This window comes from Dermacentor silvarum, chromosome 1 (assembly GCF_013339745.2).
Source record: "Dermacentor silvarum isolate Dsil-2018 chromosome 1, BIME_Dsil_1.4, whole genome shotgun sequence".
In the NCBI taxonomy this organism is placed as follows: domain Eukaryota; kingdom Metazoa; phylum Arthropoda; class Arachnida; order Ixodida; family Ixodidae; genus Dermacentor; species Dermacentor silvarum.
The window spans coordinates 16,424,425-16,448,978 of NC_051154.1; the positions used below are offsets into that span (position 1 = coordinate 16,424,425).

The window sequence follows — 24,554 nt, forward strand, 5'->3', positions numbered from 1 at the left end:
TACATATGCTGCTGGTCACGCTCGACATATGAGTGAATACCACCGTTGAGCAGGTACATAATTAATGGTAAATTGAAAGACACATAGTAATATTTGGATTTGTCTAGTTCATGCAGATGTTTTTGTTAGGCATAAATTGTTGCGCTACCAGTTAAAGAGCTAAATATCGAGGTATACAAGCGTCATTTATTTGCGCAGACGGAGCTTCGCCGCGTTTGCAACAGTGGTGTGCGCCACAATCATCTTCTTGATCCTGGTCAGCGCACTGATCACGCTCTTCGCCATGGGCTACGGTAAGCATTTGTGACTCAGTCCAAGTTCAACTTAGCAGGATACTTTACAGATTCGTACATAATCACTAAACTGCGTTTTACTTGAGCGTCGCTGCCATTAGGCTTCACTCACCGTTTCACGCTCTCAGATGGCTGCAGAGAGCTTCGTTCATTTCGCTTTTTTTTTTTTACCCAAGCGCGTCTCTCAGAGACGCGAGTGACCAACACTTGGGTTTGATTGCAAAACGACAAAAATTTGGAGGACGCTACGCTTTTCAAGAGTGGAACGCCATAGCATTTAAAGATCCCTGAATGTTTGTCAGGCGTCCTGGCAACTGCAGCTTTCTTTTTTCTCCACGTTCGCCTCCGCGCGCCGCTGCCGAGGAGGCGAGCGCCATCTGGATGGTGTTTTTGCAGGGAACACTGACCAGGGCGCGCCGCTATATGAATGGTAGAAATGCTGGAAAAGAGGTTTGTGTTTAAGTTTCTGCTTAATAGAACTTTGTTTTCTAGTATATTGAAATTAAAACCTGACGTCATCATGTGCGTAGGTTGTGTTTAAGTGATGTTTTACGATTTTTCTGGCGCATTTTACTTTGAGAAATTCAATACGCGGAGGGCCTGCGGCGTGGGTTTGATATGACTTTATGGGTCGTGGACACCGGCGCCAACGCCGACGTCAGATTTTCTGCGACATTGGGCCCTTAGCGCTATCGCTTTAAAAAGCATGCACCGTCACGGTCAGCTCAAACAACTCGGCTGCTGAGATAGGAGAACAGGTGGGGTGATGAAATTAGGAAATTTGCAGATGGAAATCTGAATCAGCTAAGAGAGGGGTAATTGGAGATCGCAGGAAGAGGCCTTCGTCCTGCAGTGCACATCAAAATAGGCTGATGATATATTTTGCGTTATCCCTGGAACAATTTTCAACAATTATGCATGAGTCCTAGTCTAATTGCCTTCTACCCTTGCTAATATATATATATATATATATATATATATATATATATATATATATATATATATATATATATATATATATATATATATATGTATAGAGCAGCGCAGTGCCAAAGCCACTACTCTACAGCGGTGGGTCATTCTGGAATTCTGGAGGGCGTTGTATTGTCGAGCGTTCTGAACACAAATATGAGCCCGTAACTTCGGTGAATGTTCAGCGTTCCATGGCTGCACGCATACAAGCCGTGAAAAAAAGGCGCAACGCAAAACCCGGTAATGTTCAGATGGCGGTTGCTTGCCTTGGCTTTCACAACTTTCCCTCGGTGTTTGGTCGCACTACATTTCGGAGAAATCTTGTAACCTACGCAAATTGTCTCAGCTTATTCTGGCGAGAAAATGAAACGAATATCTTATACCAGAGGTTTAGAGCGCGCTGCGTTTCTTAGAAAACCATAATTTATCCTCGGATTTGCAGCGTAGACTAGACTGCGCTTAAAAGGCGATTTCTCGTTCGGAATAAAATCTGTTAGAAGTTGAAATACTCGTCTAGTTTGCGCCGTAAAATATCTTTGAATATGAGCCGGCCCCAACTATAGCTCAAACCGAGATTCTGCAGTGGCAGTTTTAAAGCGAAGCTTTCTATGTCCCACTGATTCCTCCGTGAGCGCGGAAAACGCACTGCAGGAAAATCAACTTACACAATGGAACTATATATATATATATATATATATATATATATATATATTATATATATATATAATAGTAACTGGATTTTTCAATGGGCCAAGCGTATTTAGGAAAATCAGAAGCACAACTTCGCGGTTATCTAGGGTTTATTATTTACCCAACAGTTTCGGTCGGTGGACCGACCTTTTTCAAGGTCGGTCCACCGACCGAAACTAGGTCGGTCCACCGACCGAAACTGTTGGGTAAATAATAAACCCTAGATAACCGCGAAGTTGTGCTTCTGATTTTCCTATATATATATATATATATATATATATATAGAACAACGGCACACGGCATACGTATCGTAGAACACTACAGTTTACATTCGCAGTTGTACGGATAAGAAGAATGCATGGGAACTGCAACGCCACGCTACCCAGACGAACTGTATATATCTGCATTGCATTACGCGCGTCACGCAATGCATTCCAGGCCGTCACCATGGTTAGGCCGCGGGTGCAGCGCACAGCAGAAGAGGCTGCCGTACGCGAACGTAAGCGCGATCGTGCCCGCAAGGCCGATCCCGTGTATCGGGAACGGCAGAACCTCCGACCGTCTACCACAGCGATCACAAGGCAATACTGTGAAAGTGTAGAGTCGTCCGTGAAAGTGTGAGTGTGTGCGTGTAATCAACGGCTACATTATTTAAAATAAGGGCTACGCAACCTAACTCAATGTGTCTTCATTCAACTTCAACGTTCGAAAAAGACAATCCTAGACAAGCAATCAAATCACATATGCATTCCATCGGGTCGCTCAGCATTTCTTGGGTTCGTTGCGTGGTCGTTGGCTTTGGACTTTGACTTTGATTCAGTTTGCATGGGAGAAAGTTTTTGCGTTCAACCATCTTTCTTTAAGAAAGGGGCTTTATTTACCTTTTTTTTTAATTGAGCCTGTACACGTAGGCATAAACGACCGTATTTGCCGCGGAATAAATGCCTTAAATGACAGCTTTATAGTATCTGGTACAAGAGACTAAAACAGCTTTTTTCAGTAACTGAATGTCAGGACTCTACACTCATCTGAGTAGTAGGTCGGAAGTCGTTTAAATTGCGCACCAGGTGTTTTTGTCTAGAACGCTTACATGAGAACAATGGTGCTGAGAACAGTGGAACGGGTTCCACGCGTATAAAGATGCTCTTCTCTCCTGCGGGAGTATTTGTACCACAAGGTGACGAAAGGACCAAGGCAAGTGCAGTGAACTTTGTGCCGTACAAAAAGCAGTTGCACACACTTCCCCAACATTCACACTCGCAGGTTCTTCCTATGTGACTGAGACGACCGAGACCACGGAACTCGGGGTCATTTTTCGAAGTGGTGACGTTGATATCCGGGTGTTGTCGACCACTACTCGGGCGACGCCGGTGGCAACCACCAAGAAAACGACCACGATGACCACCACGCAGAAAACTGAGACGCCTACTGCGTCAACGGCCGCTCCCTCGGAAAGTAGGTCCTTTGCTATCTATCTATCTATCTATCTATCTATCTATCTATCTATCTATCTATCTATATCTATCTATCTATCTATCTATCTATCCTATCTATCTATCTATCTATCTATCTATCTATCTATCTATCTATCTATCTATCTATCTATCTATCTATCTATCTATCTATCTATCTATCTATCTATCTATCTATCTATCTATCTATCTATCTATCTATCTATCTATCTATCTATCTATCTATCTATCTATCTATCTATCTATCTATCTATCTATCTATCTATCTATCTATCTATCTATCTATCTATCTATCTATCTATCTATCTATCTATCAGTCTACATTCAGTCAGTCAGTCCAATACAGTCCAGTCCAGTCTAGTCTAGTCAAGTGTTGTCTGTCAGATCAGTCCAGCCAGTTCAGCCCAGTCAGTTCAGCCCAGTCAGTTAAGTCCGGTCAGTTAAGTCCGGTCAGTTTAGTCTGTCAGTTCTGTCTTTCTGTCTGTCTGTCATCACAGTACAGGGATGACATACAATTACATACTTTGACAGCACTATTCATAGAACAGTGAGTCGCGTGAGATAATCTGATAGCCACTCTACAGACATCCTAAGTTGTCTGTTATAACAGAGACACTGCAAGATTACATTGGCCAGTGCACGAAATAGAACACCAGTGCATGCGCATCATCAAGGCCAGTACGCGTCATGTTTCACCACACAGACCGTAGCCTTAATTGTCACTCTGTCCGCACTACGAGCAGTGATGGACGACCAGCCCTTGGTGTGCACCATCGGCAGGAGGCTCAACTCGACGCAGATGTTCCCGCCGGACGGCCTGTGCGAGTACATCTTCTTCGACTCGCTGTACAAGCTGGGCCGCAACTCGTTTGCTGAACCCAGTCTCTTCGAGCCCAACTTGCTCATCTTCATCGACACCGCGCCGCTGTACCAGATCACGGCGTTTGGCATCGGCATCACCTTCGAGTGAGTAAGCCTCACATTGTTGTGGTAGAATCGGGGGGGGGGGGGGGGGGAGGCTAGGTCCCTACCGCCCTCTGTCTCAATATTGCCATGATAGGCGCCTGCTCTTGATCGGAGCCAGAGAAAGATTGACTGAGACGAATGCGCAGCCACTCGCAAGAGCAGTCGGAGCACAGAACAGGAAACATGTTAGCGTTTTATTGCGATAGCAATTATATGGCAAACTCCAAGCGCATTCCTGCCGTCGTCGTGGACATGACCGTAGACTTCACTGTAAGGTTACGCATAAAGTCCAAACACAGTAACATCGTCGCCGCGCGCCGTACCCTGAATCTGCGAGGGTCACCTGGCGATCGCGGCTCAACCTCACGCGCGCGAGGGAGGAAGCCGGGGCGGGAGCGCGCTTCGTCTGTCGCGCGCGAAACACGGGGGAGGAGGGGGGGGGGGAGGGATCTGCGTTGTGGACAAAGTGCAATTAGTGCCGATAGCTTCGTATGCGCTGCGCTGCGCCTTCGCCGTTTTGTTCGCGTTGACGCGAGGGCCGGCACGAAGGTCAATTCGCTCGCTGCTGCTGCCGCGCCTCTTCAATCCAGCGTCTTGACAGCGAGCTTCCGCAGTCATCGAGCGAGAGGCGTTCATGTTTACCTGTGCACGCGTGACACCGTGTTTGTTAATTTTGCTAGTAAGCGAATGTTTACGAGTTTATACGGCCGATAAAGCTACTATCCTTAGTTCGTGTAGTTGTCGACTAATTTGCTATCGCAATCGACGCTTCGCCTTTCGGGCGAAGCTGCGGCATTTTTTTTTCAGTTGTAAACAAACAAGGCGCGCACGCGCCTAGGCATGGAGGGAGGAAGGTGTAGTAGAGGCTCCGGCTGGCGCTCATCAGTTGAAGAGATTGTGGCGGAAATCACGTGGTGTTTTTCGCAAAGGAGCACGGGTACTAGTGTGCCAAACATAAACGCTACCATAGCTACCATGCTCCTGAAGCTGTCGCCGCTGCTCTAGGGCTCTGATAAGTGAGATACGCTTTTATTGCGATAGCAATTATATGGACACTTCAACCGGATTTCTGCCGTCGGCGTTGTCGTCGCCGTCACCGTGAGGTTCCGTATAAAGTCCAAGGGCGATAAAAATCACCGCATATCCACGAAGTGAATGATGATGAGTGGGCGAAGCACCGGGGGATCATTCGGGTAAACCACAGGTGCGGACGAGAGAGAAAGAGAGCGCGCGTCGGGAACGAACGCCCTTGTATATATATATATATATGCGTATACATACATAGCGGTCTCCATGCCAACCAGAGCTACGGACTACGAGAGACAAGGCTCGGCCCTAAGGTGCTTCGCCCCTAAAATCGTCGCCGCGCGCCGTATGCGCGTGTGAAAGCGCGTGGAGGATGCGCGCTATCACGGAGAGCGAACGCACGGCTGACAGCAAACGCGACCGTCGCCCGAAAGGCCGTTGGGGTATGGGAGGGAGGGAGGCGGGGCGACGCTGTGCTGAGGTACCAAATGCGTATCTTGCAACCGGGCGCAAGGTGAATTAGCCACTCAATCTCCAATGCGAAAGCAAGAAAGAGGGAAGGCAGCGCGGGAGGGAGGGAGGGGGGTAGCTTCTACTCTGCCAAAAACTGGGCTTGTACTTTGCCCGCTTGTAGCGGTCGCCCGCACCATCTCTTATCTCCACACGGCTCTGACCTTTGTATGCGCTGTGCATTCGCCGCTTAGTTTCCGTGGAAGCGATAGACCGCACGAACCTTCGCCCGCTGCGGCGGCTGCGCTTGCTGCCAGTGTTCTGACAGTCGTTGTCTGCGGTCATTCAGTGTGATCTATTCATGTTTTCTTGTGCGCGCTGACACCACACTTGTTAATTCAGTTAGTAAGCGAATGTGTCCAAGTTTATGCAGCCGATAAAACTACTATCCCTACTCCGAATAGCAGAAGACAAAGATAATGTTCAATAGCCTGGCAAGGGAACAAGAATTCAGGATCGCCAGTCAGCCTCTAGAGTCTGTAAAGGAGTACGTTTATGTAGGTCAATTACTCACAGGGGACCCTGATCACGAGAAAGAAATTTACAGAAGAATAATATTGGGTTGCAGTGCATACGGCAGGCATTGCCAAATCCTAACTGGGAGCTTACCACTGTCGTTGAAAAGAAAAGTGTACAATCATTGCATTCTACTGGTGCTAACATATTGGGCAGAAACTTGGAGGTTAACAAAGAAGCTCGAGAACAAGTTAAGGACCGCACAAAGAGCGATGGAACGAAAAATCTTAGGACTAACGTTGAGAAACAGGAAGAGAGCGGTGTGGATCAGAGAACAAACGGGGATAGCCGATATTCTGGTTGACATTAAGGGGAATAAATGGAGCTGGGCAGGCCATGTAATGCGTAGGATGGATAACCGGTGGACCATTAGAGTCACAGAATGGATACCAAGAGAAGGCAAGCGCAGACGAGGACGGCAGAAAACTAGGTCTAGTGATGAAGTTAGGAAATATGCAGGTGCTAGTTGGAATCATCTAGCGCAAGATAGGGTTAGGTGGAGATCACAGGGAGAGGCCTTCGTCCTGCAGTGGGCATGAATAGGCTGATGATGATGATGCCCAATAGCTTTCCAATTGTGTTTTTATATATAGTGTGCCTTTAGGTGTTTCCCGATTCAATTCAATTTTATTTCTGCACTTCATGCTTCAGAAATGCAGGAAAAAGGACCAAATACTTTGTCAATCGACTAGCTTGACGGTATCCCTGTACCCTTACAGACAGTCAGTGGCAGCGGGACAGTGGTTGTCGTCAACATTACAGCATTGTACAAAACCATAAGAACTTCGATTCCAGCGAGAATGCGAAAATCACCTCTTGCGGACTGCAGAAATTAAAATGAACGGGTAAAGAACCTACATATAGTGAAGTACAAAATAAATAAATACGCACCACATTTGACAAATTCGGAACAAATCAGTAGGTATGCATGATAATGTATTAACAAAACTACGAAGAGCTTCTTCGGAAGTAATACATAAAATCACAATGTCTCATGTCGAGGGCATTTCTACCACAAGAAATGAATTCATTCAAAAGTCTACCTTATTGATGTTCTATGTGGTTTGAGCCTTGATTTGTCTTACAGGAAGATACTAGCCAAGTTGTCTTGCTCCGGAAACTATACGCTTTTTCTGGAGCGCTCCTTAGGTTGTACAGTGAAATAAATGACGTGTTATTGTGCATTAAGCTCATTTTGTAACGGAGGAATAATCGGTACTTGTAGAAGTGCTCTAAAGGTAAGATCCTGTACCTAAAGAATAGGTGATGTGACGGTGAATCCCAGGGGACATTTACTATTTGACCAAGGTCTTTCTTCTGTAATCCACATTTCCTATAATCTTCTGTAATTTCTTCTGTAATCTACATTGTTGCCTTGGTCCTGCTGGTTCCTACTAACGGCCACTACTCACCGGACGATTCCTTTAGGTTCCCGAAGAACATACATTTCTCCTTATTTTTTCTTGAATGTACCAACTTTATTGGGTCGGTCTGCAAAAGCGGACATAAAAATAAATTGCCTTCGAGGGACGTGACCTTATTCCTAGCGTAAGGCTGCTTATAAAGTCAACCGAGCACCAAGAAAGCACAAGCGGTTCTGGCAAACGTGAGCACTGATATCACTTACGGGGACTGCCCAGAAGCGCTCGTTCTTTATTACATTAACTGCAATAGCAGCTCTCATAACTGCATTCTTTGCATAGTTTAACCGTTCTTACGCTAACAGTTAACCTTAACTTTGACATCTTCATTAGAGTTTCAAGAATCTTTTCAAGGCACCCTAGTGCTTTGGTGAACGTTTCTATTGTTCAGGATTATCTTAAGTTTTTCGCGTTATGTTTTTCTTTGGCATTTCGTCTAATTTTCCTTTTAGACTTTTTTTACGTTTCAACACACCTAATTTACAACCATTCTTCTCCATATGCCGTTAGCATTTGCTCACTGATAAGGAACATGCACAAAATGTTGTTTTAATAATGCCACCTCCGCTAGCGCACTCAATAGGTTGTAAATGTAACCAACACGGAGTGACGAGTACTGCTTTATGACGCAGTGCTGTGTATCACCTGGAGTTCTTCCTGAATCGGAGCGCTCCGGATTTCAAGCCGCTGCAGCCGTTTTGGGCTAACTCAATCTACCACTTCGGTGTCCTGGACACAGCCACCGTGAGCCCGACGGAAACGGACGTAATATCTGCCCTGGCATGCCTCAAGGTATGCCTACAGTACGTGCTCATAATGAAAGTGGCCCGAGCCTTTTCTGGGGTCGTTCATTAACGTGCAGCAAAGTGTGCAAAGCAGTGCGGAAATAGAAAGAGATATAAACCTTAAGGGCAGTATGCAAACTCGATATTTTTGACTTTTTTATTTTAGAGCGAAAGCTCTACTACGCCACGTCTCGCCAGATCATTCATCGCGTCGCAATGACCCTGAGCCGCAGGAGCGCGAGCCGCCGGAGCACAAGTGTGGCAGGTGTGACGTCACGCCACGTGATCCGCTGCGGAGAGGCGTCACAGCGGCGCTCGCACGTAGCCTCGCCGCTACGGTACCACGTGACTGTAACGAGGGTTTACCGGCTGCTTCGATTTTAGGCCACTTTACAGCCATATTACGCCCCATCATCGCAACTCGCCAATCAGCGCTTAACACAACACTATCAGTCATGGTGCTCTTTGGCCACACCTGGCCCTTGCGCCCCCCCCCCCCCAAAAAAAAACCACACATATCATCATCATCATCATCATCATCATCATCATCCTCGCCGGCGCTTGATCGCTCAGTATCGCCATGGATGGCGCACCGGCTGGACCTTCTGCGTGCGCTTCAGCGCAAGCGACAGTCTGAATATAATCATCCAGTAAATATAACTAGACGGCAGGCTGCGAAATTTCAAGTAAAGGCAAAGTTAGCTGATGAAACACCGCAGCAAAGGGAGGCCAGATTAGCACGTTATAAAGAAGCTTATTACCAAGCGCGAAAGCGTGCATTAATGAAACACTGTGTGTATAGTCTTTGCAAAACCAAGCCAAACAGACATTTCGCTCGTGATAACCAAATGTAGAATTCTACAGTTAAACCTAAGCCAATTTTTCTCCTTGAAATTCAGAAAGGATTCAGAAATATCGGAAAAGGATAGCGACAAGTCTCGGAGAGTCCTAAATTTATCATAATAGCTTTCGGAAAACCAGACTCGGTTTCGTTTCCCGGGAGTTGCGTTCGTCGTGACCACCACGACACAGAAGGTGGTCACATGGGTGCGGGAGCGGTGTCGATCTTGGCACTCGTTTCTGCTTGCTTGGTGCTACACCAGGCCGGGTAACGAGTGGCACCGTTACAGACGTCGGAGCGAGCCGGAGCGAGTGCCAAGACGTCGCCATGTCCGGCTACCACGTGACCCTCACCTGCGTCATGACGTCACAACAGATAACATCTCGTGGAAAACGGAACCGAAACTCGCCGTTAGAAAAGCTGGTGTAGCCTCCCGAGACCGGAACACAGCGCTCACTTGGCGCCCTCACAACAGTACCAGTAACGAAGCGAGTCAATGAATCGTGAAGTCATGACTCGGCCATCTGCTAGGCACCAAACGGAAACTGTGTTCGCATAAACGTAGAATAAATTATGCAGGATGCGCTCGCGCCTTCGAAATAATATTGATAACAAAAGGGTCTAAACCCGAATTTTCAAAAACAAACAAAAGGAAAGTCGGAAGTTTAATGCCAGTATCACTTAAATATTTAGAGCATGGTAATTAGCACTGACATACAATCACTATGATTTTCTTTCTTGCCTCTAGAGTTGGATTTATTCCTTTTCAGAAGCATTCATTATTATCAAGCCTTGTATACTCCAATTTCCGGATACCAGTAGCTATGTGGCTCGCCCCTAACGCCTGTGGTACACTTTTTTTTTTTTTTTTGCTAGCTAGACGAAAGCTGTGGTATCTCTCTGAAGGTAAAGTGGAGTGAAAGGTCGTGAAGAAAAGTGGTGATCAAAAGCAGCAGGATCGAGTGTGCAGAACTTTTTGCGGTTCTGTGTTTGAGAGAACTGAATTGCCGTTTGTGAAGCTTTATTGCGGGTTGAGGCAAATAGGTACCACAGTAACATGAGCACACAAGTGTTCGCCAGCAGGATTTACGTATTTCCTACGAAAAAAAAAGTATTATTGTTCCAGCTAGTTTTTTTAATTTCGTATTTCTTATACTTTTCAATGTATTTTTTTGTTTTATTATACTCAGTGACGCAGAAATAGCAACCGTTGGTTGCTCTCGGCTCAGATTTTGCACAGAGGTATTTTGCCTTCTGTTCAGTTTAATATCGCTTTTATTAGCATTACTTGCATGTTTTGTTCAATATGGAAACCATGCAAACGTCGAATATGGTGAGGCCACTAGATAAAAAATAATGCGGATCCCATGCATTGTGGGAATCGATGTAAGCGAAGCTTTCTTTACAGTTTACATTGACGATAATTGACGCTGACGTTGACGGCCAATGTTTAAGTCCTTCAGCGTTTAGTGCAGTACGAGAATGGTGATTTGATGCTACACGTTACCTTGCTTGCACCGTTGCCTTTCGCCTGTGTAGCACACAGAACACACAGCAGGACGTGTTTGCTTCAGGCGTTGTTGAGCGCCATTTTTAATAGTTTCCAAGAAGAATAACACTGCGTATCGCATTGCGGCAGAAACGTAAAACTTTATTTCGAGTTATGGCGCTTTATGAGCCAACACTACAATCGGATAATGAGGCAAGCCGTAGTGAGGGACTCCGGATTACTTTTGACCACCTTGGGTGCTCTAACGTGCACCTAAATCTAAGTACACGGACGTTTTAATCATGAAATGTTTTTAGCTCCCGTTGTTCGCGACCTTCAAGAGACCTTGAGTGAAATTCCAGCGCCGTTATCTGGGCAATCAGGACGAGAATGGGCGCGAGAACGAAACGAGAACCTGCGAGAACATCCGGGCATCGTTGCGAGAGCAAAACGAGATCATCCGGGCAACCATTCAAACCTATTCAAAACTTAAGAAAACGTGGTCTCTGGTCCCCAACCCCTTGTACAGGACCGCATTACATACGCTTACGGCCTAAACAAGTCACAAAAAATTATTGCTTCCGATTTCTTTCTAATATTATTGCGATAGCAATTATATGGACACTTCAACCAGATTTCTGCCGTCGGTCGTCGTCGCCGTCGCCGTGAGGTTCAGTATAGATTCCAAGGGCGATAAAATCGTCGCCGCGCGCCGTATGCGCGAGTGAAAGCGCGCGGGGGACGCGTGCTATCACGGAGAGCGAATGCACGGCGGAAAGCAAACGCGACCGTCGCGCGAAAGGCCGTGGGGGTATGGGAGGGAGGGAGGGAGGCGGGGCGACGCTGTGCTACGGCACCAAATGCGTATCTTGCAACCGGGCGCAAGGGCAACTGGCAACGCAATCTCCCACGCGAAAGCAAGAAAGCGGGAAGGCAGCGCGGGAGGGAGGGGGGGGGGGGAACAGCTTCTACTCTGCCAACAAATACGCTTGCACTGGCTGTGGTGGCGGTCGCCCGCACCATCTCTTATCTCCACACGGCTCTGACCTTTGTATGCGCTGTGCATTCGCCGCTCAGTTTCCGTTGAAGCGATCGACCGCACGATCCTTCGCCCGCTGCGGCGGCTGCGCTTGCTGCCAGCGTTTTGACAGTCGTTGTCTGCGGTCATTCAGTGTGATCTATTCATGTTTGCTTGTGCGCAATGACACCACGCTTGTCAATTCAGTTAGAAAGCGAATGTGTCCAAGTTTGTGCAGCCGATAAAACTACTACCCCTACTCCGAATAGCTCTCTGCTAATTTGCTATCGCAATTGATGCTTCGCCTTCCGGGCGAAACTGCGACATTTTTTTGTTCACAACATCACTCAAGCTTTACTTCTAGTGCGCTGAACTTTTATTTGCCATTTCTAATAGCAACGTTCAAAAGGCATAGACTTGATTGTTGCAACGCTGAAACAGCGTTGCCCGTGCTCTTTTCAGCGTAAGCAGTCCGTGAGTTCCGCGGCGCGGGTTTTGGGCTACGTCCTTCGAGATGAGATGGCGCCAATCTGCGTGACCAGGCTGGCAGCAGCGTCCAATGCGGCGCAGATGGTTGTTTGGCCGAGACGAGACTTGCAACGAGGTTCAGTTCAAAACAGGTTCATTTCGGCTCAGTAAACTTTCAAGCCTGCATCGTGGCACCAATCTGCTTTGACAGTAGCCATTTCATGCTTACATATACTCTCGATTACGGGAGCAGTTCTTTGCATTTCGCCCCCGTCGAAATGTGGCTGCCATTCGTGGGGATCGAAGCCACGACCTCAAGCAATACCCTATCCATTAAGCCACCGCGACGGGCACAGAAGTGTCGTCCGCTAAACAAATTTTCACGGTGTTCATTTTTGAGAAATAGCAGGAACGTACCCTATCTCATCGTACCGTACCTTAAATTCATCCAGTTTGTCCACAACTTTTGCCATGTGTAGCGGCAGCGTTTTGTTTAATGTAGGGACCCCAAACGAGGCATCTATCCTGACTTCGCCTTTGCCCTCTTCCGCGATCCTTCCATGTATGCGAGGTGTCACGAGCAAAGAATGGCAACGCTGTTATTTCCTCGTTTCGTGACTATACGTCGGTTCTGGCATTGTCTGCCTCCTCTCCCTATCTCTTTACCGTTCTGTCTACATGCCTTCTGGACTGTTACGAATGAGTACAAAGGTAAGCGCTGCAGATGCTGCAGTGCTTTTGCGGGGTGCTAACGCAAAATTGCAGTAATCTAGAGGGTATTTTGGCGACGCATTGAAACGGCATAGTAGACCCCAACGAGTTTCCTCCGCTGGTACACCCAGCGGTGTGCCAAACAGCAAAAGCAGCAGCAACAGCAGCAGCAATGGAAAAGTCGGCGGAAGAGGCAAAGAAAGCTTTGCTTTAAAAATGCGATTTCGCTCAATCGGAACAGTGGCGCCGATAAAACAGAGAACATGGCCTCAGAAATTGGGCTAGACATCGCGCGCCATCTGATTTCGGAGGCCATGCTGTGAAAGGCGCGTTTCAACATAGCTACGACAGATGGCGTCACAACTCCGTTGCCTCAAAATCTAACATTTTCGTTGGCGTCACAATAGACGTCGCGCACATCGGCCTTTTTTCTGAACAACACAGGCATGAAATGCCCACAAACCTGGCATTAAACTAAACCACCGTCGAAATTCACCTGTGCGAAATTTGAGCGGAAATCAACCAGCGGCATGTTTAGCTGGACGATTCGTGTATACCTGGCTCTCCTAATTATGTATCACTCTGCAGAAACAGGGTTCGGTGCTTGAAATAGTTAAATAGCACCAATTACTCACATTGTCATTGTTTAGTGTTAAGGGTTCTTTCAAATACGAATCCCTCTGAGGAAAAAAAAAAAGAAGTCTTTCATTACCGAACTCAGATCGATGAAAGTACAATATAAGAAAAGAATTAAATGAAATATAGTGCATGTAACCGCGGTCCTCCTCTTCACAAATACATACAGCGTGTGTGCGCGTGCATGTGTGTGCGAGGCTGTTCACTGTAAGAAGCTTTTGAAGCTGTTGACCTTCTGCTTATACGATGCTAAGAAGAACGGCGTGATAACGCACATATTCGACCTCATTGCAGCTCCTGCGTGACCGCTTTTCTCAGGAAATCATCGCCCAAGGCGTTAAGGTCTTCACAGTTTTCGCAGGATATGTCCCGGATGGCGCCTGGGCAAACTTCTACATCAGAAATTTCACGTAAGTTAACTGTGGGATAAAAATTCTGTAAACAGGGGTTAAGTACCTCTGACAATTAAGCTGGCCAACCTTTCGATAGGTGAGCCTATCTACCTGCCTATATCGAAATGTAGGCCAGCCTGTCTTAGGTACTTAACCCCTGTTTATAGAACTTTTATCCGACACTCTGCTTTCATCTGTCAGCCCCTACATTGATTTCGTAAGTTCAGTGAGAATTAAATCTGCGCCTGCAAAGAAAATAAGTCTGTGCCAACACAAAATGTTCATGCGTGTCGGTCTTTTATAACTTCTCCGTCACTTATTCACGTCTTGTTCTCTTCGAACATTTAATTCTGTTGAGCAGTATGTCGAGACCCACACAGACCGCATGTGCGCCCCATATATTGCATGCCATCATAACCGTTCTCTCTGTCCGTCGCGCCAAGCTATCCTTTGGCGTCATGCTATCCTTGGCGCCACCGCTGCCTGGAAAGTACGGCGGCTGTTAGTAACTTAACGAAAAAGTTGGTAAATTTAGCAGGTTTTTAGTCCCCTTAACGAAAAACCTGACTTTCTTGGACTCCTAGACTAGTTAGTTTGTTTCAGTGACGTAAATAGCCTGGCAAAATAGTCGATATGCGTCGTTCACGTATTACCCAAGGGGGATACATGCGCCTCAATTTTCGTCTGTGCTTTTCAAAAAAGGCATACGGAAGAAGTCATTTCAATACATCAAGGCTGCTATTTCATACGGCGCTACCGTTCCTTAGCAGGCAAGCCTACCAAGGCTATGCAAGTATACTGTAGTTTTGCAATGTGCAGTTTGCGTTTGATTTGCGACGCTTTGTACTGAAACTACTTCATATATCACAAATACATCTTGTGGACATGTTATTTCGTTAAAACACATATTTGTGCACCATTGCGATGCGCGCGTGCTATGCAATGCGTTTTAGTCGCTAATACAAGTGGTGTGCCATGGTTACTCGTCGCAGAAACTCCGCTTTTTCGATGGTAAATAGGTTCAGATCTGAGACACCGTCCAAGTAATCATTACTCCACCCTTCAATATTGCCCGGAACCGGTGATGTAGTTTACCTGTATATATAAAGGTGACGATTGCATTTTTTTGCACCTGAATGCATTTTTTTACACCTGATCTTTTCGTTCGTGCTCTTCCTTTTCGTCTATGTCGTCCATGTACTATTGCGCTACATTGAACGCCTCCATAGTTTTTCAAGGCAACCCAAGGAAACCAAACTTAAACAACTTTTTATACGATGCGTGTGTCGAGAAATGCGAAGCATGCACCAAATACTCAAGACGTAAAGCTTGAAGCGTTTATTCTTTTTAGAAATCCCGTGTGCGGAGCGCTGTTTTCAGAGTCAAAGATAGCGATACACAGATGTTTTTTGTGTCTCTTTTTTACATCACTTCAAAACGAGCCTTGCTCTCGCCTGAGCGCCCCGTTCGAATTAAGGGAGCTGAGACCTTGTATGTCGCGAAATTGCGACCATAGGCTGGAAAGGGTAAGATAAAAAAATCGCAGCTTCGCCTAAAAGGCGAAGCATCGATTGCGATAGCAAATTAGTAGACAGCAATACGAAGTAAGGATAGTAGTTTTATCGGCCGTATAAAGCTGTAAATATTCGCTTACTAACTAAATAAACAAGCACGGTGTCACGCGAGCACAGATAAACATGAACACATCTTGCTCGATGACAGCGGAAACTCATAAAAACGCTGAATTGAGAAAGCGCGCCAGCGGAAGCGAGCAAATTTACCTTCGCGCTGGCTCTCGCTTCAAAGCGAACTAAACGTTGAAAGCAGAACGCATACGACGTTACCGGCACTCGGTGCATGCACTTTGTCACATCGCCGATAGCTTTGAAGATGAGGCCCCCGCGGGCGCACACTTCAGTCACAGCGCAAATCGCTTTGAAGATACGGCGCCCGCGCGGCAGCCCCGTGAGTATCAGCCGCGAGAGCCGCACCCCCCACCCCCACGCCACCGTCTACGTCGCCTCCTCCCCGTGCCTCACGTACGAACGAAGACCACGCGCTTCCAACCGCCTCCCCCTCTCGTGTGCGTGAGATTAAGCTGCGGTTGACGGCTCACCCTTGCACGCTTTCACGTGCACGCACCGCGTACGGCGCGCGGCGACGATTTTATCACCGTTGGACTTCATACGGAACCTCACGGCGACAACGACGGCGACGGTGATGGCAAAATGCGCTTGGAGTGTCCATATAATTGCTATCGCAATAAAATAATCCCTGTCCCTGTGCGCAGGAGCTTGTTTATGCCGGACCTGTTCATCGCTTTGGGCCACTACATACGAGGAGACAACTCTTTGCCCAGCTGTCGCGTCGTGCCACCGACGCTGCTGCAGAGACCCCAGGGCGCCGAAGACAGCTACCAGCACGACATGGTGAGAGCCAAACATGTCACACCAAAGGAAATAATCGAGGATCAATCCAGAAAATAGCACTGTACACGAGAAAAAAGAAATTGGGTAGAAACCCTCGGAAGATGATTATGTCAAGCGATAGCTTCCAGATAAACCCGATAGGATATTCTGCTGCGAACATTTATCTTTCGTTCAGTCACCTTTATCTGCAACACCTTATCACGCACATCTAACCTTTCACAGTTCAACTACTTTCCCATGGATCCGATAGTTTTTGATACGGATGGAATCGCAACACCGATCGACGAACTAAAACCAAGTTGGAGGACTTGCAAGACCAAGTTTCACTGGTGGGGTACACCAGAATAACAGGAAGTTCCTAAACTCTGATGCTAGAAGCTGTGACGCGTGCAGGCTGCTGTGGCCTTAAACCACCTCCGGGACCGATTCGCACTACAAGAGAGAGAGAGAGAGAGAGAAAAGGAAAAGACAAGGAGAAGAGCCAGGTTGCACACGGTTTTCTACCCTACACAGGAGTAGGGGCAAGTCGAAATAAAGGGGAAAGGAATAACAAGTGATGCGTACCCGCTCATAACAGCGTTGGAAACGCAATTAAACGCGGTCGCTGAGCCCATCTTTGAAAAGTGCAGCACAAATCTGGCGGCATTACAAGCAGCAGTGAAACCCTTGGAAAGGCGCATATTGTGCACTGGTATTATAACTAGCTAACCAAGTCTCCACCTTTGATTACACTGTCTTTTAGATAGGCCCAGTTTCCTCAGCCAGACAGCAGGCGTTTACGGCAAAGAGCTGGGAGGAGTGAAGGAAATTGTCACTTTAAAAAGCCTCGTTAGTCAGGTGATCGAATATGTCACCCATCGACTTTCAGGTTCAGTCTGGGCTAAACTGACAGACTGGCAGTTTGCAGGACAAGAGCAAATCATTCGGTAACTCGAAGCGATAAAATTGAGTTTAGTTAAATGTGTTACGCAGAAATTGGAAAGTGAAAGAACATTTTTGATACTGAGGCTGATAACACCTAGCTAGCATGCTTGGGAAGAAATGTAACCAAACTTGAAGACTGGACCAATACTAAAACTAAAGAAGAATAATAATAAAAAAAATTAGTCGGCCCTTTCACTCCGTGAAGATGGTTAACCAGCGAGGCTGAAACGAGCGGCCCCGGTGTTTATCACTGGGTTAATCCCGAAGGCTCATTAAAGTATTCCTCAATAATGAGGTTACACACACGTTCGGCTGCGACGGAGAGAACCACGCCACTGACGGTGTGCTCGCAGTTCGCCGTTGTCGCTTGCGTTCGATGTATTGAGTTTGCTCGGCGGCGTGGTTAGCAGCATTCGCCCGCTATATTGCCGCTTGTGATTTTTCGTAATTAAATTGCTTCAAAATTACAACTGTCCGTTACGTAAGACAATGAACGGTTCATGCCGCCTTAAGCAATCACTCATATGCCCCGTAAACGCGGCCTCCTCATTACGACGACAAAGGAGAAGTGAAATTGTACGCTGGAATGATGCGCGGCAACGCAGCCAGCAGTGGAAGACGACGACGACGAACGCGGGAGCAGTGGCACGAGCGCGTGCCGTGCACGAGCGCAACCCGAGGGGCATCAATGAATCAGCTGCGGAAGAACACGACGTCTCTAGAGTCAATGCTGAGGATGATAATTTTCTGCCCCCAGGCGATTTCGCCTAGCAATATGCGATGTCGCCTAGACATATAAAGCTTCGCTAAAAAAAAGAAACAACGTGAGATTGGGAAGGCTTCCACGTGTGGGGTACGACACGTGGTGTATTCTTCATTTTTTTTTACCGGCGTACAGTAAACCAGCATTCATTGCTTAAGCTTGTGCTAGAACATTTGTGCCTAGCAGCAGTTTGGAGAAATACGGACTCCAAATGTGCCGTTAAATTGATGATTGTTCCAGTTCGCACTATTTTTTTGCTGCGTTTTATTGCGCAGTGAGGAAACATCTAAACTGAAACAGCAATGAAATTCAGTGAAGATTATAATGCTGTTTTCTCGCAACTGATGCATGACAGAGGGTCTCCAGCAAGACTTTATGCTTTGACTGCTGGTTGAAATCAATTCTGCAGTTGCAACATGCCCTCTAAAGTTGTTCAAAACATAATTAGCGCAATATCGGTAGTTAACAAGACTATCAGCGATTATCGCAAAAATTCTGATATATCCACCACTGTTATGAATCTTGGTCAGTAGAAATTATCACTTTGCTTGTTTTGTTGGTACATAAGGCTTCACAAGAATAAGTAGCGACATAGTAAACGACTGAGTGAGCCGGAGTCAGTGCCAAAACATCGCCATGCCCTGCTCTCACGTGAGCTCCCTCTGTGTCATGACATTGCGACTAAGTCACCTCCTAGGAAACGAAACCAAAACCTACAGTAGAAAATGTATTATAGTAAATTGGTAAGGTCAGTCTGAGGCTTGCAAGTATTTTTTCTAAGGTTTCAAGTTGCCGGAACTTCATGTAAGGCTAAATGCATAAAGAGTTCAATATATCCCATGAGAAAGGTACTGGTGTGGTTGAGTTGGTAGCAATCCATGATGGGAGGCTTTTGGGAACAAGGTATGGGCTGGTGACGAGAGACACGACAGCCACAAGTGCAAACTTTCTACTGAAATTTGGTTAGCGAGCAGAGTGACATTTTATTCATCGACGACGTATCAAGTACTTCGGTTGGTCCTAAGATGACAGGATACATCAAATAACCTTTAAACAAACAAGTCGATTGTACGAAAGGTGATACGAGCTCCACGTACCGAAGATCATTTCTATGCCCAACACAGGCCAAGAAATGGTAGTTGACACCTGTGGGCCTTGTGATAGATAATCTAACTTCTTTTGTGTTAGCCCTATTGAATGAGCACCTTACGCTTTCCATCCTCAGGTGTTTAATCTCTACCACCTCAATTTATTTCTCTTGTCATCTCGTTGGGGTGCTTGGCGACCTCCATGGAGTCTTTTAAAACAGGCTGACAATCGCACTCCCGGCAATGAACCATCCCCTACTTTGTGCGCAATAGCCTGACATCATGTAGATATCGCGTCATTACTCCTCTAAAAACTTGAGACACTTGTAGCAAAAACATGTGGAATGATGAGCTAAATAAAGAGTGTGTGTGGGACTGATGGTGAAGTGGATAAGCGTGTATAAGTTGCAAGTTATTCAGCAGCTTAAACACCTATTACTCAGGAAGCGCACTGGACGAGCGATGCGTATCAATCGCTAAAGTTTATACAGAGAACAATGCTAATATTAGTGCGAAAACATTGGCACAAGAAAAAAAAAACTAGAAACCCCTGACGCCATATGAACGCAAATATCATGAGTCGATAATCAATGAAACCCATTGCCTCCTTTGGCAGCAATATGAAAGCCTGGTTAATTGCAGTGCCCAGTGCGCTATCAGTGCATCCGTGAAGTAGCCCAAGTATATTAAATTAACACGTTAGGGAACAACGATTCAGCCAGGCTTCTGTAATGCTGTCAAAAGAAATGGGTTTCATTGATGGCTCGTGATGTTTTTCGTTTTACACGTAAAGTTTTCTTTTCTTAGTATGGCAAGCTTCGGTTTAAAAGAACCATGCCACCTGAGAATAATTCTGCTATGCCCTCGGCGTGTATTAGTGTATTAGGATGCACAGTGGTCATCATAGAAAAGATCGCACATCATAGAAAAGATCGCACATTAAAGATTGCGGAGGCTTCCGGAATAGCTTACACGACCGGGGGTTCTTTGACACAAAACTAAATTTATGTTCACGAGCGGTTTTTGTTTTGCATTCCGCCCTCATCGAAACGCAGCCGCCGTAGACGAAATCGAACCCAGGACCTCCTTGAGCCCAGCAGCGCGACCCCATAGTGAATAAGCCACCACTGCCGGCAGGGGTGATTGAGAAGAACGCAGATATGCTGCAACAGTTTTATTAAAAGTTCGGTGAAAAAGCTTTGCAAGCATTTCTAATGACTCTCTGCTTCTCGGGTCCGTTTGTTCTGCGCAGACGTTGGCGCTCGAGAGCATCAACAGGCTGGCGGCACCCAGTTTGACCCTGAAGTATGCGCTATCAGTGACCATGAAGGGCCGTTGGGCGGTGTCCACGGTCCCAAATCAGTACGCTTTCTTCACGCCATGCATGACCAACAACACCATAGATTCGTTCGCCAGCTACGCACAGGTGAGCCGGATCAAGCATAATCATAATCGCCACTAGCCTGCCTACACTCGCTGCTCCATGAAATTACCCCAATTATGGGATTCTAACGTGCACTTATTTTCACGGCCAGAAATAAAACAAAAATGTGGTTGATCCCTCTTATATAGGAATCGGTATAGAACACGAAAGTGAAACGTGTCTTCACAGAAGTAGTGTAATGTTTATTGCACATTGATATATAATGTCTATTGGTGTTTTGTAGCTAAAGCGCCCTTAGGCGTTGATGCACCCACGCTGACGCCTGGTGGCACGTCTCCTCCATCACGACTACCAACGTCGATGACCATGAGCAACCGTCGTGCATATGGAAGCTGCACTACGCTGCACACGCTAGCACAACGCGAAAGACGAAGCACGTAACTGACACACTAAAAAGTTGTTCGCAGTTTCACCTGAAAGGCGAAGCATCAATTGCGATAGCAAATTTGTAGAGAGCTATACGGAGTAATGATATTAGCTTTATCAGCTGTATAAACTTGGACATGCAGCAGCACCGGCAACGCGCAGAACTGTTGTCGACGCCGTCGGCGTTTTGCCCGCGTTCGCTCAAAATGCCTGCGGCGTTTGTGACTGTTGCCGGAGCCTCTGATATGAATAGGCACTTGGTGCCGCAGCTAAACGTCACCTCCCTTCCCTCCCCCACGGCCTCTCGCGCGTCGGAAGAAGGCGCGTTTGCTCTACATATATGGTGATTGTAAAGGAGGAAAGAGACGCCTACTTCTGCAGCCATTAAGGAAGCACGGCGCAGAACGCGCGTTTGTTCTCCGCCGTGCGTTAACTCCCCCTCGCGCCCTTTCACTCGCACATACAGCGTTCGGCGGCGCGCGGCGACGATTTCATCTCCATTGACGTCATACGGAACCTCACGGCGACGGCGACGGCGACGGCAGAAATCTGCTTTTGAGTGTCCATATAATTGCTATCGCAATAATACAACGCGCAAGACAAAGCACGTAACTGAATCGTCACCGAGTCAAATCAGCGCGTACAGCGCGTCGTAATTGCAGCCTCCGCGATCAACTTCAGAAACATTTTCAGAGCTAATTGCGGAGGCCACGCTCCGCTGTGCTGAGTACGGTGAACGCCACCTAGGTGGCGTTGGTAGTGCTTCTTGATGCCAGCGTCCCTTCGAATGCTGGCATCGAGGCGTCGTAGTGCTGAGACCACCGAAGCGTTCACTGTCGGTGCGCGTTAGTGTCATAATGCAGTACTTCTCTTTCTGCTCGTAGGCGGCGGCACCGCCCCGAGCAAGAGCGCGGGTACACGGAGGAGTGTTAGATATATAAGGCGCGGTCTGTGTAGCTCTCTGCAAATGCGTTTGTGGCGCAATTGGTTAAACGCTCGGCGATCTATCGTCGCGGACCGAGAGGTCGTGGGTTCGATTTCCAAATTTTGCATGTTTGTGGAACTTTTTCTTCTGGTTTCTTTCTTTGTATTATGTTCTATGACGTATTTCCGTGACGGAAATACGTCAGTGAAGTCTTGGTGGACCCCGGCATAAAACACTTTCGTGTTAAAAAAAAAGAATTGCAATGTCATCGAGTGGGAAACACAGCACGGTGTACATACGGAAACTGATAATAAAAGCAATCTCCTCGATCGTCCACCCACCTGTGTTTTAATTATTCTTCATTATGGGGTTTTACGTGCCAAAACCAGTTCTGATTATGAGGCACGCCGTAGTGGAGGGCTCCGGGTTAATTTTGACCACCTGGGGTTCTTTAACACGCACTACAACGCAAGCACGCTGGCGTTTTTGCATTACGCCTCTATCGAAATGCGGCTGCCGCAGCCGCATGCAGGCTGCTCTGATGTCATACATAATCATATAATAAAAACAAGTTACAGAAGCTTCAGCCATGAGCGCAGAAAATTTTGTCGTCGCGAGAATACGACAGCCTTGAAACAGAAATGCTGCTGCCTTATTTTGAGAACGTTGTAACAGGTCTCTTTTGACGATTGACACTTTTGACTTTTGACTAAACCATTGACTATAAAGCTGGCCGAATACATCGATCGACAGGTATCGGACACCTTAGTGAAATAATTTTTCAAGGTTCATGGTCTGTAAGGTGCTCCTACGCATATGTTCGTGACTTCAGCTATTGTGTTTAAGCGGCGTTCTTTTTTTCTTACTCCTCACGGGACAGGTGTGCAAGGATCCAAGCTTCATGTCAACACCGGGTTACGATCCTATGGTGGACGCGACTCAATTTCGCCACGTCATGGAACCTCTAATATTCTCTTACGACGATCGAGCAGGACTGTGCAAGAAGGTGCGATCCATCGGGCGACGGCTAAATTCACTGGCGAAATATAGATATAGAGACATCAGCAGGAGCTGATTGTTATTTGGGCCTGTGGAATTAAGCGATAGCTTTACCCCAGGAAACCCTATCTAAATACTTGGTCATAGAGAAATAATTTTGTTCATCCACCACTGTACCAAATTGGATGATGTTTGCTGCATTTAAAAGAAAAGTTAAAATATATGGAGTGTAAGAAGTAGCTTTTTGATGTTGGCGATTAAGGGAAGTAATTTCAATACTGCATGTTTAAAACATACTTAACATTCAAATAATTCAGCGATTAAAAACAATATCGTAATTCTATAAAATGGCCCTGTTGAGACACATGAAGCGACAAAAATTAATGTATTATAGGAAGCTCTGAAATATACTACCAATTTGTTAGTACGCTTTTGCAATGCCCTTGTAAACAGCGCAATGATATCAAGTAGTCTTATAAAATTACATAGCGAATTTGTCCGGTTGAGTTCTCTGACAGATACAGTTTAACGTATATCAGTTTTTGATGATGATATGTAACGTTTAGTGGCGCAAGGGCCAGATATTGCCAAAGAGCGCCATGCTTGTGGTGACGGGTTACCAGCGAATTTTCATTGCGATGAAACATCAGTTTTTGGTACTGGGCTAAGAATTTGTAAACATCCTGCTTCGAAATTTTTACTTCAAATTCTACGAATTTTCTTTAATCTCGGAGGTTTTAGAAGGAAGGTTTATGTCGGAGCCAATTCCGACCTCGATATTCAAATACAAATTTATTTATTCATTTCATATGTAGTAAAGTGTATGGAGACAAGTACACAGAAAGAGGACCTAGAGTGAAGTACTGTTAGGCAGAAGCGCTGTAGACGCAGAAATGCTTTGATGAGATAACGCCTTGACTGACGTAAAATAAATTTCTTGCATTCGATAAATGAACCTAAATATAATAACTGCAAGAAGCAGAATTATAGTTTAATCTGGAATTTTTTACTTAATTTCTCCAAGATGGGCAAACTTAAGAAACATTGAAGCCCAAAGTTTAAGAATCAGCCCCTCTACACCAAAAGAGGTATCGTGCAATATCTGTTTTGTGTGATATGGACATCTGCAATAACTGCTCAGTTCAGTAAACCGCATCTGTTAGAGCAGCTGAAGCGGAAGAATTTGACATGAATTTATATTTTCTGTTAAATTATTACGACGGCTAAAAGGGTTTTGCAAAAGTCCTGCTCATAAATGATTGCTATGTTTCAGAACAGTGTAAAATACATGTTTTTTCTTGCTTTAGATATATTATTAGGTGCAGCGTAAACAACTCTGGTATCCTTTTTCATTGATAATTGTTAGAGTTGCAAATTTGACAGTTGACGTTTCTTTTTAAAATTTTACAA

At 46.1% G+C, this 24,554-nt stretch overlaps 1 protein-coding gene across 1 annotated transcript in view; it reads left to right on the forward strand.

Annotated features, from left to right (window-relative positions):
• Positions 1 to 204: 204 nt before the first annotated feature.
• The window catches only part of LOC119455979 (uncharacterized), a 24,881-nt gene continuing 531 nt past the window's right edge, over positions 205 to 24,554 (forward strand). The window contains exons 1-8 of the mRNA XM_037717537.2: positions 205 to 293; positions 3,219 to 3,410; positions 4,171 to 4,393; positions 8,499 to 8,658; positions 14,109 to 14,224; positions 16,497 to 16,635; positions 20,663 to 20,836; positions 23,026 to 23,151. Of these exons, the coding sequence (XP_037573465.2) occupies positions 284 to 293; positions 3,219 to 3,410; positions 4,171 to 4,393; positions 8,499 to 8,658; positions 14,109 to 14,224; positions 16,497 to 16,635; positions 20,663 to 20,836; positions 23,026 to 23,151 (1,140 nt within the window). The 5' untranslated portion in view covers positions 205 to 283. The remainder of the gene's footprint in view (positions 294 to 3,218; positions 3,411 to 4,170; positions 4,394 to 8,498; positions 8,659 to 14,108; positions 14,225 to 16,496; positions 16,636 to 20,662; positions 20,837 to 23,025; positions 23,152 to 24,554) is intronic.